The 18,991-nt window shown below is 44.4% G+C and overlaps 1 protein-coding gene across 2 annotated transcripts in view; it reads left to right on the forward strand.

Moving 5' to 3' along the window:
* The window catches only part of LOC144781426 (inverted formin-2-like), a 363,383-nt gene that overhangs the window by 213,734 nt on the left and 130,658 nt on the right, over window positions 1–18,991 (forward strand). For both annotated transcript variants that reach the window (XM_078660278.1, XM_078660277.1), the window contains exon 7: window positions 13,457–13,598. In XM_078660278.1, coding sequence (XP_078516404.1) covers window positions 13,457–13,598 — 142 coding nt within the window. The remainder of the gene's footprint in view (window positions 1–13,456; window positions 13,599–18,991) is intronic.

Below are 18,991 nucleotides of genomic sequence, written 5' to 3' on the forward strand. Positions count from 1 at the left end.
AGAATGACCTAATGAGGCACATGAAGTGCTCCAACGTAAAAATAGCTATTTTGTTTAATTTTGCAAATGTTAAAAAAATGCCCCATTTAGGCCTTTTAGTTGTGTAAGTTGGCATTAGATACGTTTCAATGCAGGGAAAAAACACATACATTTGTTTTACTCTTGCTTGCAAGCATGGCTGAAAGCACTTGACTTATTAACAGCTCTAAATAACTCTTTTTCTGAGCATAAACCCCAATTAATTCATGTTTGTAAGTATATTCCATCATAATGCAACTTTGAACTTTAGATATGCAAAGAAGGTCTGACCACTATGTCATCCTCCTTTTTCCCTCACAAAAACATATGCACCACACTTGAGTTTTTTTTCATGATGGCTTCGCTTGTCCAATAGTCCCAGGATTTTTTTAAATTTAAGAATTCCTATAATTTTAGTGATCTGACTAGGGGTGGGCGAAACTTGCAGAGTTTCACTTCACGGAATTCTGCGGAGTTGCATAAAAACTCTGCAAGATTCTGTGGTGTTCCACCAACAGGCAGAAAATATTCAACTTGCGCTGCAATTTAGCCCTGTTAGCATGAGCAGCACTAAGAATCACCGTGAACAGCACTATGCATTGTACTAGAGCTCCGGCCATCTGAGAAAATCTACTTTAGCGGCAGCAAATCTACTTGAAGTGCAGCCCTCTGACCACTCACGTCAGCCCGCATTCGAAAATCACGCTAGGGGACAACAAGTCTTGTTCACACGCACCAGCTTGCATTTTCTGGAGCCTCACACTCTGTGTATAGTGGAATTTGGCCAGAACTCAGTGTTAAAGTGTAAGTCGGAGTTACCAAAATTCTGCCAATTCCATGGGTAAAACGAAACATTCTGCCCACCTCTAGAGCTGACACCCCTGATCCCTCAGTCAGAAAATTGTTACAGCACCACTGTGCAACACAGGGCTGCTTGACGGTTTCTGTTCAGGCAACTGTGTTTGCAAGACTTTGATATGTCTGGGATAAGAAAAGCATGAATAGCTCACAAACTCAGGAAGATGAGCATAATTCCAAGCACTGTTGTTATCACCAGAATAAAAATGTGGATTTGAAATAATGTATACATTTGAGAAGCAAAATGCAATTAATTGAAAAAAGTGTCCCATTTGAAATGAAATGAGGGATGTATTTAAATATGTTTCACCATGGTTATTCAGCGAATCTTTACTCTTTACTTTTTTCCTGAAAACAGTAGACATGTTTCAAGCAACCATCTATTGAAAACAAACTGTCACTTCAACATTAAAAAATGTAGGATAGTACAGTGTCAATTTGTCAACCATAACTGTACAAAATTGTCATAAATCGTATATATATTCTAATATATTATTTTAGGAAATCTACTATTTCAGTTAAAAGCAAGGTTTCTTAATTGCCATTTCCTCTATAAATTAAATAAGAATCACTAGCATCATAGAGAAATCCATTTTTGGTTTTGTGGTCACACTAAAGAAAGTATCTATGTAACTCAATAACACTGGTTGCATACTTTTATAAGACCTGTGCTGCAGTAACCCCACCATGTCTGATCCATGCTGCTTCCTCTTCTCAATGGTACTCAAAGTATGACCCGGGGGTAACATGCGGTCCTCCTGACCTCTACATGCGGCCCTCCTGATCTCTACATGCGGCCCTCCTGATCTTTATATGTGGCCCTCTGGGCAAAAGAAGCTCTGGGCTGCTGTTTACTGGACTCAGAATACCATAATTTAATTTAAACAGCAAGCATTTAATTATAGATTAATTGCAGTAAAAGAAAGGACGTAACTAGTGTGTACTGCACCCCTTAACTTTAGTAACACATTCATTTTTAAATAAAGCAAATGTGTACAAATATGAAACTATCTTCAAAATTCAAAAAGTGTAATTCATTAACCTGCAGCACCATTTCACCTTAGTAAATCAATATTATAGCAGTGTTTTGAAAAGTATTTTTTTAAAGTGATAGTTTTCAAACATAAATTTAGAAACATTCATGCTCCCCCCCCCTTGACAACAATGCCATTAGTGATTAAATCCTAAATCCAGGAGAAGGTTTTATACAACATCATCCTGAAGTCATGTATTTAGAGGCACTCTTACATGTGATAATGAAGAAAAATTGAAATAAAACATTTGCCCAGGATCGCACAATTTGGTAAATTTGGGAAGCCAGGATTAACCCCAGGTTTAATGTTTCAATGTTGTGCAAATTATTTTAGCCACTAGATGTACATGCTTCGCTTCCCCTACACCCAGTTTACACCTCTGCTCCCTGACCAGCACCTAGCTGTCATCAGTGCCGCCCTCGGTCACACCAAAGACCAAACCTTACAACCCCCTGGGAAAATGTTTGCAAGTACCCATGCTCACCCTCCATAGTCAGCATATTCCATTGACACTGGTAACTGTGCTTCCATTCTCCGCCAGTATTGGTCCATAGATCCTTTACCTTATTCTCTCTGACCATGGTCCCTCCCCTTTCCTCATTGATATCGGTCCCAGGGCTGCTTTCACAATTCAGTACTGGTTACCTGGCCCCTCTCTTCTATTCATTTTTTTTACCAGGGACCTTCTCAGAATTTTTGTTGTTGGTCTGGTGCCCTTCTTCCTGATATGACGTTGAATCTAAGGTCCCATGCTCCTCAATAGTCTTGATTATTGGTCCCCTCACTTCTTTCAACTAGGTTGATCCCAATGTCCTTTCCATAATTACTGTACGTCTCAGGGTGTCTAATGTCTATTAGCATTGGTCTTTTCTATTTTTCTCCCACCAATTTTTGGTGCATTGTCTAATGTCTCTCTCTATTGTGGTACCAGAGCCTCTCACCACCTGCCGTCCTCACTCGGTGCTGGTCCATGCAACCCTTCAGCCATCATTACTTGCCCCTCTTTATCAAACACACTCAGCTGCCACAATACTAAAATATGTTTCTCTCTCTTGTTCTCTCTCTTTTGCCTGACATTCCAGTGTCCGACATCGCCGACAAAATGCTGCCTGTTCATAGTCTGTTCCAGCCTAGCATGGTTGGTGGCAGGACCAAGTCAAACTTGCCCTTTCTTGAAGCCTCTTCCGTGGGCCATACCCAACCCTAGTTGCTGTTCCTTCCCTGGGATGTGCCTGGTTGATAATACTGCATCTCTGCATACTCTAAAAGTCAGTCTTTTCTCTGTGCCTCATGAGTTGCTTAACCCTCAGCTCATATGGTGAAGTTCTCTACCTGGTTCCTCCATTGACCAAGCTGCTGCCCCTCCTTCCTTTTCTAAGTATGCCTTTCTCTACCTAATATTTGCTCCTGCCCCCTTTGCCAGTCTGTCCCTGCTGAGCATTCCCAATTTAGTGGTACACCACCATAGTGGGTGCTAAATCCTAGGACTCTATTCAATTGCTTATTTTGGGGCACCGCAGCTCAGTGCCTTTCCATGAGCCTTTTTTGACCCCATGATTTGTTCTTTGGGTCCCTCCGGTTGTGACTGTGTCTTTGACCTTTTTGGTTGGTGAAGCTCCTGAATAGCACTATGGCCAGGACTTTGCTTTCAGCTAACCTCCATATCTCATTTCAGACCATCTTCCCTCCCTCCTCAGGACATATTAAAATAATGATTGAAAAACAACAAATATGTAATCAAAAAATATTCATATATGCAAGTGCAGTTGAGAATGGAAGTGGCTGAAAGCAGAAGATGGAGTGCACCACAATGTTTGCTACCTCATTTGTCGATGAATTCCTTAAAATCAACTCAGTAGGACAGAAGATGTGAGTGAATTTGAAGGAAAGGGTCAGTATATTTATGATCTGTCCATTTCAGATAACAGTAGAGAATCCAAATGTAAATTCATTAAATTTATTATGTGGTTTATTGACTAAGGCCACATTTAGAGATTTTGAGGCTAGCAAACTGTACATGATGCCCAAATTATCAGATTTAGGGTGTGCTGGTAACCGAGAATACATCAATTTCTAGAGAAAACACGATATGTGAAATGGAGCCCAGTAGCTGATTACCTTCCACAATACCTCCTCTGTGATATGGAAATTCAGTTTCTTCCTTATCTTGGAAGCTTGTAGTTACCAGCAAACTCTCATCTGTCTTTCAGCTCAATGTGGATAAGTAACAACTTACCCCCAGATGCATCAACAACCCATTTTAAGGAAGAGCAAAATGGAATGCATCAAGAAATCACTAGAAAAATAGTGATTCCTTAGAATTCCTTAATTGCGACTCGCAAATTGCGAGTCGCAATTAAGGAATACCTCCCCATTCATTCCTATGGGCCTAAAGGCCCATAGGAATGAATGGGAAGAGAATCTCAATTTGCAAATCGCAATTAGAGAATCGCAAATTGAGATTGAGATTTCAAGGGTGCAGGGGTGTCCAAAGGACACCCTGTTGCACCCCTGAAATTGATCTGTGCACATATGTTGCGCACACACATGCCCTTTGGGCATGTGTGTGCGCAACATGAAACTTTGAAAAATGCACTTTAGTGCATTTTTCAAAGTTTTTGCAAATTACCATGAAGTTGTACTTCATGGTAATTTGCGTGCCCTATTAGCGAATTCACTATTTTTAAAACTTTCATGCATTGCATTTGAGGAATCTCAATTTGAGATTCCTTAAATTTAGCGATTTCTCAATTTGCGATTTTTGCATTTGAGATGATGCATCCCAAATGCAAAAATACCGGTCGCAAAGGGGCAGATTCTGGGAATCTGCCCCTTTGCGAGCGGATTTTTGTTTGATGCATCTAGCTGTTAATCCTATTCTAACATCTCCATTTAGATTTTAAAGTTACCTTAAAATTTGAATAATTTTAGCACTACCTAGATTTGGTCCTGATTACTCTGTCATCCAGTCATCAATATTTTTCATTGGCCCTGCCAGGAGAATGGTGAACTTGTCCATTCCAGTGGTTTCCCTGAACTTATCTCCTATTCATAGCTGCTCATGCAATACTTCCCGTTTGGTGATTGTATCCTTATCAGCCCCCAAACAATGCTACTTTCTTAAAGGCTCACTTCTGTTTTTGGACTCCCTAGTATACATTTGCTCTGCTGATCCATCTGGATAATGCCAAATAGTCAACCTTTCCTTTGTTTTTTGTTTTTTTTGTAACTTTTTTATTATAATAAAAGAAACATAGAAAAACAGACAAGGCAATATAACAGTGGTACATCAATCGGGCGAGGGCTCAAGGAGGACGGGAGATACACAGTAGTATGATACCGGAGTTGTTGTACACAGATGAGAGGGCTGGAAGCAGGAAACACAAAATCAAGAACAAAATACGCAATACCACATCAGGAATGTCGGGTCAGGAAGACTGGGTGGGACTAGAGATCTCCGTGAGAGGGCGCGTACATATATCTCCCCGGTATGAGTTCCATTGATTCCAAATGTTCCCCCATTTTCTGGGTCTGCCTCTCGCCACATATACAGTCTTCTCTCTAAACATGCACCAGTCCATGTTCTCTTTCCAGGCCGTTACTGTGGGGGGCCTTTGGGACCCCCAAAGCTGTGCAATGTCTCTCTTAGCAATCATATTACCAAGGGTAGTCCATCGTAGCTGCGACACAGCATAGTCATATGGCCCCCATACATTCAGCAAAGATCTACGGGCCTCCGGCAACATCACAACACCTGTTACTTCATTCATCACCTCGTGTATACGGTTCAAGAAAAGCACCATCTCAGGACATTCCCAAATTATGTGGAGAAAGGTACCAAGCAGACCACAACCACGCCTACACAAGCCATCCGTCGATTAGCCCATACGGATCAGGCGGGGGCCGGTAACATAAATCCGATGAAGGATTTTAAGCTGGACCAGGCGGAGACGGGCCGGGATTGCGACCTCCTTGGGAGAGGAGATCGCAGATTGCCAGTCCTCGTCGTCTAATTCAATACCATCCGCAATCCAGGTTGCCCTAAGGTGCTCGAGCAAGCTTGAGCGATCATTGATCATCTTTTTGTAGATCAAAGAAATAGTGCTATCCGGCACATGACCATCTAATATACGATCTTCGAGGGGGGAGGATTCCGGAACGTCGCTACCCACGGGGAAAACCGAATTCAATGCGTGGCGAACTTGAGCATAGCGAAAGAATTCCCTATCGCCTAGCTCATATTCCGCCTGTAGTTCTGCGAAAGTCTTTATCCTACCCTTAACCCAGAGATCACGCACTTTACTGATGCCAATCATATCCCATTTCTCGAATCCTTTCGTCCGCCACAGGCAACCCAGTCTCGCAGAAGCGTAAATCGGAGTCGCGCGGGTCAATCGATCCCTCCAGCCCATAGCCGCGGTTGCACTATGCCACACTCGTACAGCTATTCCCGTGTGACCCGAAAGCTGTAAGCAAGAGGATCCAGAATAGAGCGCCCTGTTATAGTCTCCCCCCAGTAACAGCCATCTATCCATTTCAAACGCTGGATTCAATGCCGGGCCATACATCCCGTGGTTAATTGCAGCAAGCTGGGAAGCCCAATAATACCGCCTGATATCCGGAAGTGCTATACCGCCGTCATACCAGGGAAGCGTTAATTTTGGAAGAGCGATACGTGAATGCCCGCCCCATATCAATTGCCTCTGTAAGGATTCTATCTCTCGGAAGTACCTCGATGGAATCACATCAAATGTATTCTGGAGTGCATATAAAAACCTCGGTAAGGACATCATATTAAAAAGAGCCGCTCGCCCTAGTGGAGACAACGGTAATTTACGCCAACTCACTACGTCTGATCGTAAACGTTGAAGTGGGGGAAGTAGATTACGCTCGTAGCGGACCGCGGGGTCCAATGATATAAAATGTCCCAGATATTTAAAACCATACTGTGACACCTGGATAGGACATCCACGCGGCAGGAGGGGGACGCCACCAGCGAGCACGTATATATGAGACTTGGTCCAGTTAATGACGAGGCCAGAGTTTTTCCGGAACGAGTTAAGCACATCGAACAATACATTTAGCGATTTTTGAGGCGACGTGAGTTACAGCAAAATATCGTCCGCATATAGCGATATGCGGTCCTCAAAGTTCGGAGTCCAGTGTATGCCTCTCATCAAGGGCTCCCACCGTAGCCAAGCAGAGACAGAGGGCAACCCTGCCGCGTGCCTCTCCCAAGAACAAAGGGCCCGGAGACCCGGCCATTTACCACAACCTGTGCCAGTGGTGTCTCATACAGGAGTTTTACCCAACTAATAAATCCAGCGCCAAAACCAAACTTTGCAAGTGCAGCCCAAAGATACGGCCATTCGATTGTATCAAAGGCCATCGTGGCATCCAGGGATGCCAAGATGGCCGGTTCACGCAGTAACGACGCCCTCACGAGAACACCATGCAAGCGCCGCAAATTCAAGGCTGTGTTACGATTTGGGATGAAGCCCGACTGATCCGGACGGATCAGCTCACTGACTACTTTTATCAAGCGGTTTGCGAGCAGCTTGGCAAGAATCTTAGGCTCAGCATTTAGAAGTGAGATAGGCCTGTAGGACGCACAGCGGTCCCGTGGCTTCCCCTCCTTATGGATCACCACAATGGTCGCTAGGCGCTGATCACGAGGAAGGGAGCCAGTTTCTCGCGCTGCTAAAAACATATCTCGGAGATATGGCGCTAGCGTGTCAGGGCGCAGCTTATACAGTTCGATGGGAAGGCCATTAGGGCCTAGAGCCTTTCTGGAGCGAATAGAGCGCACTGCGAGAGCTACCTCATCAATTGAGGGTGCAGCATCCAACCAGTCTCTATCGGACTCAGACAAACAAGGCAACGCGATATCCCTTAGCAACAAATGAGAATCCTCCTCTGGCCTATCGGATACCAGAGAATAAACTTCTCGGAAATAAGCAGCAAAGCATTCAACAATGTCAACCGGGTCGGTCACTCGCATACCATCAGATCTCTCAATCACTGGAATCACACAGCTTGCTCTCTCCTTCCTATCCAACCAAGCAATCAATTTCCCTGCCTTATCGCCCACATCATACAATCGTCCCTGCTGTTCCCTACTCATCATCTTAGCTGCATCGGTAACCAAATTCTTATATTCGAGTTGCTTGAGACTGAGAATGTGAAGCGTGTCCCGGGTAACATTCCGCTCCAAGGCACTCTCCAACTCAGTAATTTCAGTCTCAAGATGGACAACTGCCTCATTTCTACTTTTCTTAGCACACCCAATTAACGACAATGCTTGTCCCCGGATGACCGTCTTAAACGCTTCCCACAGCGAGACAGGCAAAGACACAGATCCCACATTTTCTGCGAAGTACAGATCCAATGACTTAATCAATTCAGTACGGGTTTTGGGGTTGTGAAGATACCATGGATTAATCGGGGCCACCCTCCCTTCAGCGCCTATATTCATATTTATCTGAAACCATAGAGGGGAGTGGTCCGATATACCTCGAGCTAGATGTCTAGCCACCCCAATCGACGAAGACTGGGCAGCCGGTATCAGGATATAATCCAATCTAGAAAGACTACCATGTGCGCCTGAGTGGAAAGTGTACTGCGCTTGTTCTGGATGCATCAACCTCCAACAATCCACGAGCCCCAACGCTTCTAAAAATTCACCCAACCAAGATTGTGCACTCGTGAGGTCTCTGGGGGGATAACGATCCTCTCTCCCGGAGACAACTGAATTAAAATCACCACCTAGTATCAGGACACCATCTGGGAGACCCAAAACAACTCGTCCCAAGTCTGCAAATGTAGTGGTTGGTATGCGACGTTTACGACGCAACTTTTACAACGCGGTCATAACAACGAAAGTTGTTACAACGAATTGCGCTGGGGGGCGCTCAAGGATAGTAAATCATTTAATTTACTATCCCAACACCTTCCCTACTATCCACGGGGACTGGTGTTGGAATAGTAAATTAAACATTTTTAATTTGCGCCCCCCCAACGCAAGTTGTTGTAACGTCTTGCGTTGTTACAACCGCGTTGTAATGGAACGCGTTGTAAAAGTGTGCGTCGTAATGACATACATCCGTAGTGGTTTGTAAGCCAGGTGGGACGTACACCGATATCAGTGAGATAGTTTTCCCCTCCCACCTGCCTGTGAGTGCAACATATCGCCCCCTAGCATCCAGAACTATGTCATCGATTTCCAGGGGAAGAGAAGTCCTGACCAAGATACCCACCCCTCTAGAACTAGAGGTGAACTCAGAATGAGCAGGGAGACGATATCCCCGCCTGTTCAGAGCATAACAAGCATTTCCAATCAAATGAGTCTCTTGTAGTAGCACAACATCAGGGGAAAGGCGTCGCAACATCTGCAAGACCACCCCCCTATTTATCCGGTCTCCCAACCCATTCACATTCCAGCTCAGTAGTTTCAACCCCCTACCCCCATCCGAACCCACGATGATCTCCCACCTCATAACGAGCATCACACCAAAGTCCAAAGTCGTAACAGTTTGTTGCCTTGAAGAAGAAAGAAAATGAAACACTCCCAACATACTTACCCCCCTGCCCCCAACAATACCCCAGCGCAACTCCCCCCACCCTGCACCCCTGCATAGCCTCAAAAGCCACCCCAACTTGCAGTGTGCCTGTCGCCCTAGCAAAAAACTAATCTACACAAAGAAACCCAGAGGAGGAAAGGGTCCCTCATTCCCCGCCGCCTTCGGGTATGCACTTAAAGGCAGACGATCACAGAAGTCAGCGAGCCACAGCTGTCCATTCGGTTCATTGTCCGGGACTCGGGCGCCATTGTTCTTTCTTGTTCCAATAGTCCCTCTTCAGCACCACCTGTTTGTTCCCTGCGTTCGCGACGGGTAGGCAACGAGTCTAGCCTGTCACTCACTCCCTCCGGGCGATCAAAGAAGAGTGTCCGATCCTCATATTCCACACGCAGCCGGGCCGGTACCAGCATCGCATACTTCAAGTCCATATCCCTGAGACGCCTCTTCACCCCCTGAAATCCCATTCTTTGCTTCTGGACGGACTGGGAAAAATCCGGATAAAAGTTCACTGTGGTGTTTTCGAACTGCGTAGGACCACCCGTCTGCACAGCCTGCAAAATGGCGTCCCGGTCTCTGAAGTTAAAAATTCTTGCGATGATCGGCCGCGGGGGGAAACCTGGCTTCGCTTGTCCTCCTGGCACTCTGTGTGCGCGTTCCACCAAAAAGAATTTACTCAGTCCCTTGGGGGTGAGGTGATTGAGGATAAGGTCTTCAACACGAAGATCAGTGGACAGTGATCCAGAGTTCTCCGGGACCCCAATAATACGCACGTTATTGCGCCTTGCACGGCCCTCAAAATTCTCCAGTCGAAGAGCAAAGAAATCGTTGGCGGATCTCAAGTTGCGCACTTCCGTTTGTATGTCAGACATGTCCGTCGTGAGGCTGGAGGTCTTCAAGTCTAGAGTTTTGACCTTTTCATTTGTATTCGCCAAATCCGTTCTGATAATATTAACGTTGATGGCCACCGTGTCTAGCTTCAGAGCCAGGGCCTCGTATTGCTGGCCAATAGATGTCTTGATGCCAGCAATGGCACCCATGACGTCTTGTAACGTTAGATCCACCAACACAGTAGGATAATCAGCCGCCTCTTCCCGGACCTTCGGTGTGCCACCGGGGGATCCTTTAGGATGAGTGTAGCGGTCCATAACATTCGTTTGGGTAGCACCTCCTCGGAAGGTGGTCTTGACTTTCCGTTTGTCACCCTCGGGCTTGCCTGTCATGGCGGGCTGGGTGCCCCGGAGGGGCGCCTGAGATCTGGTCCAAATGGCTCCTCAGAGTTCACCCACGGGATAACCAATGGCGGATAAAAGCCAATGTAATTCCACAGCCAAGCACCCGCTGGCCCCAGGCCCAGGTAATGCGCACAGGAGCCAGCTGCGCCCAGTGTCTGTCACGGTGAGGAGGAACGCTAGGCAGCAAAAGCAAAGCCGAAAGTTAATTCGGGCCGTGATCTGGACCCCTTTAGCCGGTGTTGTTGAATTACTGCCCGGGTACAGCCGTGACTCAAGGCCCAGGTAGCTCCACGGGGGTAGGCCCCAAAAGTGCAGGATGGCGTAGCTCAGGAACCCGAAGTCCAAATCCATTCCTGAAAGCAGCTAGTACATCAGCTGGGCCGTGCCTTCAATAACCCATCTTCGGAATCAGGATATTATTCAGGATAGATGCGGGAGGCGGCGAGGGTCTCCGGAGCCCTGTGCTCACGCGGCCATCTCGGATGCGCGCGAAGCTCCTCCCCCCCAACCTTTCCTTTGTTGATAATACTTACATGGCTACCTCTGGTGGGTTGCTTCCTGAGGGGCCCTTCTGATCAGAACAGTGCCCCTCTTTAAAACCTCATAAAGAGCACTTTTCAAATGGCATATGTGCCATGTTGGTGCTGCCCAGTGGGACACTTTGGTTGACACCATTATGTCTGCTTTCCTTCTGTTTTGTTGATGTTACTCTATTCATGGTTCCTGAGCTATGCTCCCAGTCTCTGTTGATTTGATGCCCTCCATAGTCATTGAAGTTATTCATATTTCCCTTGTTTGATGGGAGCCACTCTGGTTTTATTCCTGCCCAGTATCCCTGCTTGAATAAGTAATGCTCTTTTGGACCACCCTTAGATTGGTGGTGCTTCCATATACCTATGTTTTCTGTCAGTTTTTATATGCCTTCTATTTAGTGGTGCTAGTCTTCGGTACAGTACACCAATGGTTAGTGATGACCCATGAGTTCCTTCCTCCATCATAATTGGTGTTGCACCCTCCACTCCCCGAATTGAGGATACAACAGACTGTCTCTACTTAGTGGTGCGCTCTCCAAGGTTGCTGGTGCATACAGCTCCCCTCCATCATTAGCAATTACTTAGACATTTTGGGCATTTCTGGTTGATGGGTTAACATGTGTAACCAAAGCTAATACATGGTTGGTGGAACTTACCACACTTCCCAAATGTTGCTTGTATGTTATGGCCCAAACACTCCCCAAAGGTTTGCTGCACTACCTGACCACACCCCATAGTCGGTTCTTTCAGTATTTATCCCCAGGAACGCTGATCATCCTCACTACACCCAAATGGCGATCCTACTTCCTGGGCCCCCCATGAGGCCACACACTCTTTGGCTCTTTCTCCATGGCAACACTACTGCGGATTCATAAAATGTGTTGACTGTGGGCTCTGAGTCCAGTATCTTCCAAGTACTCTATCATTCTTCCTTCCATTCTGTGACACTCCCTTGAGCTCAAAACTTCAACCTGGATTTCCATCATCAGTCATTCACCCCGGAATATTATTTAAGCTGATATACCATACCTCGCACACATCAGAGGAGGTTATGGAGGGTACCACTGATTTCCTAGTTAGTCACTTTCGTACACTGTTTGACGTTGCTCCTATGTTCCTGCTTTCTTTTTGCCTCTCTCAATGGGCTCTTCATGGCACAGGACACATGTATCCTCCAATGCTAGGTTGCTACTCTGGCTGATCATCAGTTGGTAGTACTTGGCTGCTTCCCTCATACCACTTGGTGTGGGTCCATAGTGGCATTCCTTGGGGCCTCTCAACCAAAAATTATAATATGTGAGTTCCCCACTTTATACAATTGTGGGGGCTCACCCAAGGTTAGAGGAGCTCTCTCTTACTCAAAAAGTGGTGGACTTCTTGTTTGCTGGTATTCCCCTGTGCCCCTGCACCTCCTAGTAAATGATACCTATGAGCACTGGCCGTGGTTGATGGTAACCCATGCCAACGCCATGTTCACCCTCACTTTTTTACACATTTGGTTTGCATTACTCTCTGTATACCCTCCTCTGCTGTGTTACTCACTGGCACCCTCTCTTCTAGGTAAGCTGTACTGACCTCATGATTTCTGTAGACTGTGGTTCTGCCTATACATCCTGTGGTAGGTGGTTTCCTGGTCCCTCCACCCCAGACCTCACTTTTCTGACTTTGTCCTCATCCAGCTCCACAGTCTCTGGGATTCAAGGTCTGTGCTACTCTATCCTATTTGTGCATGTGTTTTCTGTGTAAGCATCCTCAAGTGGCGCCCCATACTCACCCCACCATGCATCCATTTGTACATGCCCTTTTTGAAAGTGCTTCCATGTCCCTTCCTTTTTTTCCAGCCCACCACCCTGAGGTATCAGACACAGTTAGAAGCACTGTCCTCCTCTCTGATAAGTGTCAAGGATTTAGGAGTCTAGTGCACAGAGAGTGGGAATGTCAGCTACATTCTTGAGTCCGTCTTACGGGAAAGAAGGTGAATGCCTTTTTGTGACAGTGCTAGAGGTGCTCCTGTGATGTCAAGAGCCCCCAAGTAGTAAGATATTACCTGTTGAGTTCTGATTTTACTCCGTAGGATATTAATTACTGAAATATTCTACACCAAAGCAGTATTGGTCTAGAAAATGTTCTGAAAGCAAATTGATGGTTGACATTATACATTTGTACACTTTTTGGTGACCTATGTTGATTTTGTTTTTCAGGTGAGCAGTTCTCCGGTATCTGTGCAGTTCCTCTCAATTCTCCAGGGTCTTCTACAATTGGACCCTCTTAATTCCTCTAACCTTCTATTATGGGAAGCACTGGAAATCCTTGTCAATCGAGCAATTTTACTTGCAGATCAAGGTGAGAATTATTTAAGTAGTGTATTGTCTTTCCACTGAACCTTTTTTATTTTATGTTAGCATTTCAAAAATTAATTTTGTACGCAGTCACTCAAATGTTGTTTTCAGGGTTTATCATATGGTATAAATGTATAACCATAGTTTGATTTTTAGCAATAAAGCAATTTATATCAATAAAAACGACATAAAAGAGTAGTAAACAAATGTATAGAGAATTTAAAAAACTGTCTAGCTAAACAAGTGTGAAAGAAATGCTACCATCTTTGCAGTTCCTTCAGTTTTCCCTTGCCTCTTTGTATCCAAGTGGACCATATATGTGACAATGCAGTGAAGTAGCTACCACACTGGTCGGTCCTATACCAAAGTGCTGTGCTCTGTTGGGCACTTAATGCCAAAAGTTTAGAAAATCAGCAGTAACCACTTTTTGCGATCAGTTATTATCTTTGTGTAAAATAGCATGAACTGGGAGAATGAATCCATACCAGCCAAAGTGCACTCACACAGTACAATCTTACATATTGCTTCATGTTAGTTTGCTCATAGCTGGGGGAGTTCTCATCCGTAAACCTGTAGTTTAAGTGTCCCAGGTTGTATCCAGTCTAAAAATTGCTTATAAAAAATGACATTTGATAAGGAGAACATAGTTGAATGTTAGCAGTCCTATTTGGTTGCACTTCCAATGAGTCACCATTAACTGATACTCCCAGTTGGCCTCAACCCTAATCCTTGAGACTATTCTTGAAGGTGTCATCCAATGATTTGCAGCATCTCTGTTGCACAATGCCACTTCCAACATGGATCAAAAGTATAGTCTAGCATGTAGATTTCTATGGAGTTGCACCCAATGTGATGGGAGCATGAGCTGCGATATCAGTAACCAATTTAAAGTCTAATTCCAAATACAAAGGCAATGTGGGGTAGAGAGATACGGGTTCCAGACCAAAGTTAAAGTATTGTTCTTAGGATATAGCTTTTGATATTCTGTCACTCCAACCTTGACGCAACTCCAGAGCTCCACACCATATGTTGTCAAAGCTACAGTCTTCTGGGTATGTACTAGGAGAAGTGAAATAAGTGGGTGAGTGCCTATCCTTTGCTTGCATCTTCACACAGTGCTGAGAAACGGCATAATATTTGAGAATCCCAATTTAGATGTGAGCAGATACACTAAATTATCAATGCATTTTAAAGTTTGTTCATTTACCACATAGTTTTTTCTTACGGGACCGGTGCTCTTCATTAACAGTACTCTTCTGTTCACGTTTATCTTCCAATCGTTCTCCATGCAGTGCTCAAGAAACCTACTAATCAACTTCAACTTATGCATGAAAAGTTCTGTCAAGGAGAGTAAAACAGCTTCATCAGTAAATAAAGGTATAGGGATTTTTATATTTCATAAATTAAGGCTATGAAGATTGAGTTCCCATAGGTATTCAACAAATCATTAAAATATAGAGTAAATAACAGTGGGGCTTGAATGGATCTCTGGGTTAAGACTGATAGTACTGGAACTCTCACTGTATTCTCTTCAGGTTATAGCATAATCTACCTAACCAAATAAATGTGGGCCACAAATGAACCTGTTGTACGGCTTGAGCAATGACTTTAGAGCTCTAAATGCCATATACACTGGAACTTTATTTGTGTGCAGATCTTTTATACATATAATATTGAAGCACATAGCATGGTCATTTGTTCTGATGCCCTACCAAAAGCCAGATTCTACATCAAATAAGATGGGTTTTGTATCTACCAAGCGCCGTAGGACTCAACTAAATTTTCTGCTGGCTCTATTTAATTGAGTTTAGCCTACATTTAGTAGGGTTGCCACAAATATATTTTTTGTGCAAGAGGATTGCTATGGCAGACTGCGAGGAATCTGATCTGTAAGTATTCCCACTGAATGCCACATTGAAAATCTTATTGAGTACAGCTGCCCGTAGATTGACTGCTGCATGATATATATCCGCCAGGAGTCCAATTCGTCCTGGAGCTCTGTTTGCTTCGCTCTACCGCTGGGATAAATAGAGCCAAATTGGTATTACAATTCTACCCCTGTGTCACTAAGATAGTCACATCACTGGCATAATTATATTTGAAGTACCTTACTAATTCTTAGGCCACAATACATAGTTTCTGCTTGTTTTAAAGCTCTTGTAAACTATGGGCTATATGCTCCTAGAATCTCTTTGGCCTTTATCAGTGGAGTCCTGTTTTAGCTTGTGCCATGTGCTCTGTACACTGCTTTCAACTTTTTATAGTTTTCCACAGATTTTTAAAAGGTAGTTCGGATGGCAGCGCAATGGTGGCGCACCTTTAAGGCACATTATTTATTGTGCTTTATTAGCCAACACCCTTTGTTGAACTATTCATATCTATGGTGAACTTTACTTCCGCTAAATGACTTAGGATGTGTTCGGTAAATAGAAATTTTCACAATTACTTGCTCATATAGACATACACATTTTCCCTTCATCTAAGAATATTCAGCAAAGTTCACCTGCCAATTCTTCCATTAGTAACCTTGCCAAACTGTCATAGCTGTCTGTATTCCATTTATCTACTTTTCTGTTATTTGGTTGTAGAATTTTCAGATGGGAAACAACTAGCCCAAATAGCCGAGGACTTGGCAGCATAAATTCCAGGATAAGTTTCGATAATGGTTCAAAATCATTTTCCATGCACCAAACCACCTCCATATCTGAAATCAGCTTCCAACCTTCTACATTGATCAGGATATAATCAACTAATCTTGACCTCTTTCCTAATCCATAGGTTTTTTTGAACTGGGTATCAGAGTCACTAAAGCTATTTAAAAGACACAAGTAATCGCCTACCAATAGGGAGGCAAAACATTTCCCCATTTGATGTTCCTGCTCACGCTCAGTGTTCGCTCAGAGGCTCGTACCCTCTTGCTGCTTCTTCCTCATAAATTACATCGACAAATGATGGCTAGCAGATGAACTCTGAAAATGTCTACTTATTATAATTTGACCAGCATAATTAATTGGGTGTGCAAGATACAGTGAACTGACTCTTCTAGAATTTTGAATATAGACACACCATTGACAATACGACCTGGTGGGATATAAACATTGAGGGTACCTAATGATTTTCCTTGCAAGGGCACTACAGCTAGTCACCACCGATCTGTATTATGTCATCATGCACAAGTTGGGCCAAATCAGAGAAAATTTGATTGGAGGCATTGCATGTCCTTGGTGATAAATAGCTTGCTGTTTGGTATTGATCACTGTTCAAACCTACATTCATGACACAGTGTTAAAGTCCTGGTATTGTGTTTGTCTGTGGAGACAAACTGCAATTGAGGTACTAAAATACAATACCATTAGAGCACAATGCCACACCACCACAGTCTGATCGGTGCTGGTATCTTCAGGGCCTCAGTTGCTAGGAGCTAAATGGCATACAGGGCCTCAAGACAGCAGCCTCAATCTTCACAGTAGAGTAGCTCATGTGACAACTTTGGGGGTCAGTGCCAGGCTAGCCATTCACTGAGTGCTACCCTTGATGGAAATCATCGGGTTGCTTCGGTGGCGGTCAAGACTGCACAGCACAGAGCTGGCAGTGTCATGGTCATGCTGTCTCAGGCATGCAGCGAATACCACGGGACAAATGTCGATCCTGGGTTCAGTCTCGAGCCAACCGATTGGACACGTTCAAGTGCCACAGTGACGATGATGGGGATGACATGGAAGGCCTCTTGGAAGTGCATTTAAAGCACATCGGTTTCTCAGAGGGTTTCTGGGTCTTGTCTTTGGTTGACGGACCCTTGCACCATGGTCAACTGTCCCCTTCCAACAGTCCGCTCTTCCTGCAGGGGGTTTTCTCCTTCCCTTTTGCTCAAGCAAGACTCCCTGGGTTCCCAAGATATGTAAGATGGCTTTCCTTAACATGGACTCCATGTAAAGTCCCCTTACCTCCGAGAAACTGGCAGTCGAGGAGACAATAGCCGTGGTTGTGCAGTAGTCCTCTGGGTAATCAGTGGCTCACCCTTTCCTTGGTCAGAGAGAACTTGAAACTGGAACAACCAGTGGGACATCAGCTCCCCCTTTTATACAGACTTAGCACACAGGAGATATTGATTCTCTCTCTACCTTTCCAGAACGGATTTGGGTTGGTTCCTTTTTCATGCCTCTTTTGCTGGCTATTCTCCAGCCTCATCCTTTGTCTTGAGTAATGTTCTTCAAAGTAGGGTCGTTCCTGGGTAAGACCACCGAAATCAGAGGCACAAATCAATGTGAACAATCTGCCCCTAACTATCAATAGCCGCACATGAGACTGATCAGGAAACAAGATAAATGGCTGCCCCCCTCTAAAGGAGTCTTCACACCCTGACACTTCCCTCCCCCCTACCATTTAACAAATGGCAGTCACAGGAATACTAATCGGCATACTTCTGTGTCAAAAAGGACCTCGTCGAATTTCTAAGGGGGCCTCCCTGTTCCCCACTTCAGAGTCTGATTCCCCTCCCTCTCGTCAAAGAAATGTCAGCAATACACTTTCACGGTCTGAGAAACCAACCTTATCTCCCTCATGTGTACAAAATGTAACCCACAGACCTGTGTCACTCTGAATCACTCAGGCACTCATGCAATGCACTTCACAGTCAATACCATACATGCAGACATCCAGGATCATGGGATCTCAGTGCTAGGATTAGTAGTGGTGGAATTTCAAATGAATGTGCAGTAGGCTTTCATTCACATGATAAAAGTAAAAAGGCCTTTACAATAAACACTTTAAAAACCTGCCATGGTGCCACCACGGTGCTACACTTGTGAACCTGCGGCTAGTATGGTAGTCCTCTTTTCACTACAGAGAATCTGCTTGGTGCATCCCTCTAAGTCCAGGACTGGTCCATGTCTAAACAGTAATTGAAGGGCAGGCCTAGACCGTCACACACATGCTAGATTAGCGTGCAGCTGGGGCCAAAAAACTGAAAATTGTGATTCTAGATACTTGCAGTTGTTCACGCAGACTATGTTTCACAACTGTACGACTAGTGAGGAATATTCTCTTACCATCGGTGATTTTGTTATGTTTTGTTGTTTAAACATTTTTGTTGTGTTCTCTGAATGGGCTGTGCTGAGTTATCTTGTTGTTGCGGTACTTTGCCTATTTTATTAATTTATTTTCCATTTTTGTTTTGATATGTAGCTTCCTTTTTCGGGTGCTAGTATATTTCCAGTCTAAAGCAACATATTCCACTGGAGGTCTAATTAAAAACAAATACTTAACCCTATTAAAGATGACAGCCTACCCATACTCTAAATCGATGTTGGATGATACACAGACTAAAATAATGTATGGTGACAGACCATACTGTTAAATCTGTGCTTCTGTTAAATCAAAGGGAAAAAGTTGTTGTGA

The sequence above is a fragment of the Lissotriton helveticus genome, chromosome 9 (assembly GCF_964261635.1).
Source record: "Lissotriton helveticus chromosome 9, aLisHel1.1, whole genome shotgun sequence".
Taxonomy (NCBI): domain Eukaryota; kingdom Metazoa; phylum Chordata; class Amphibia; order Caudata; family Salamandridae; genus Lissotriton; species Lissotriton helveticus.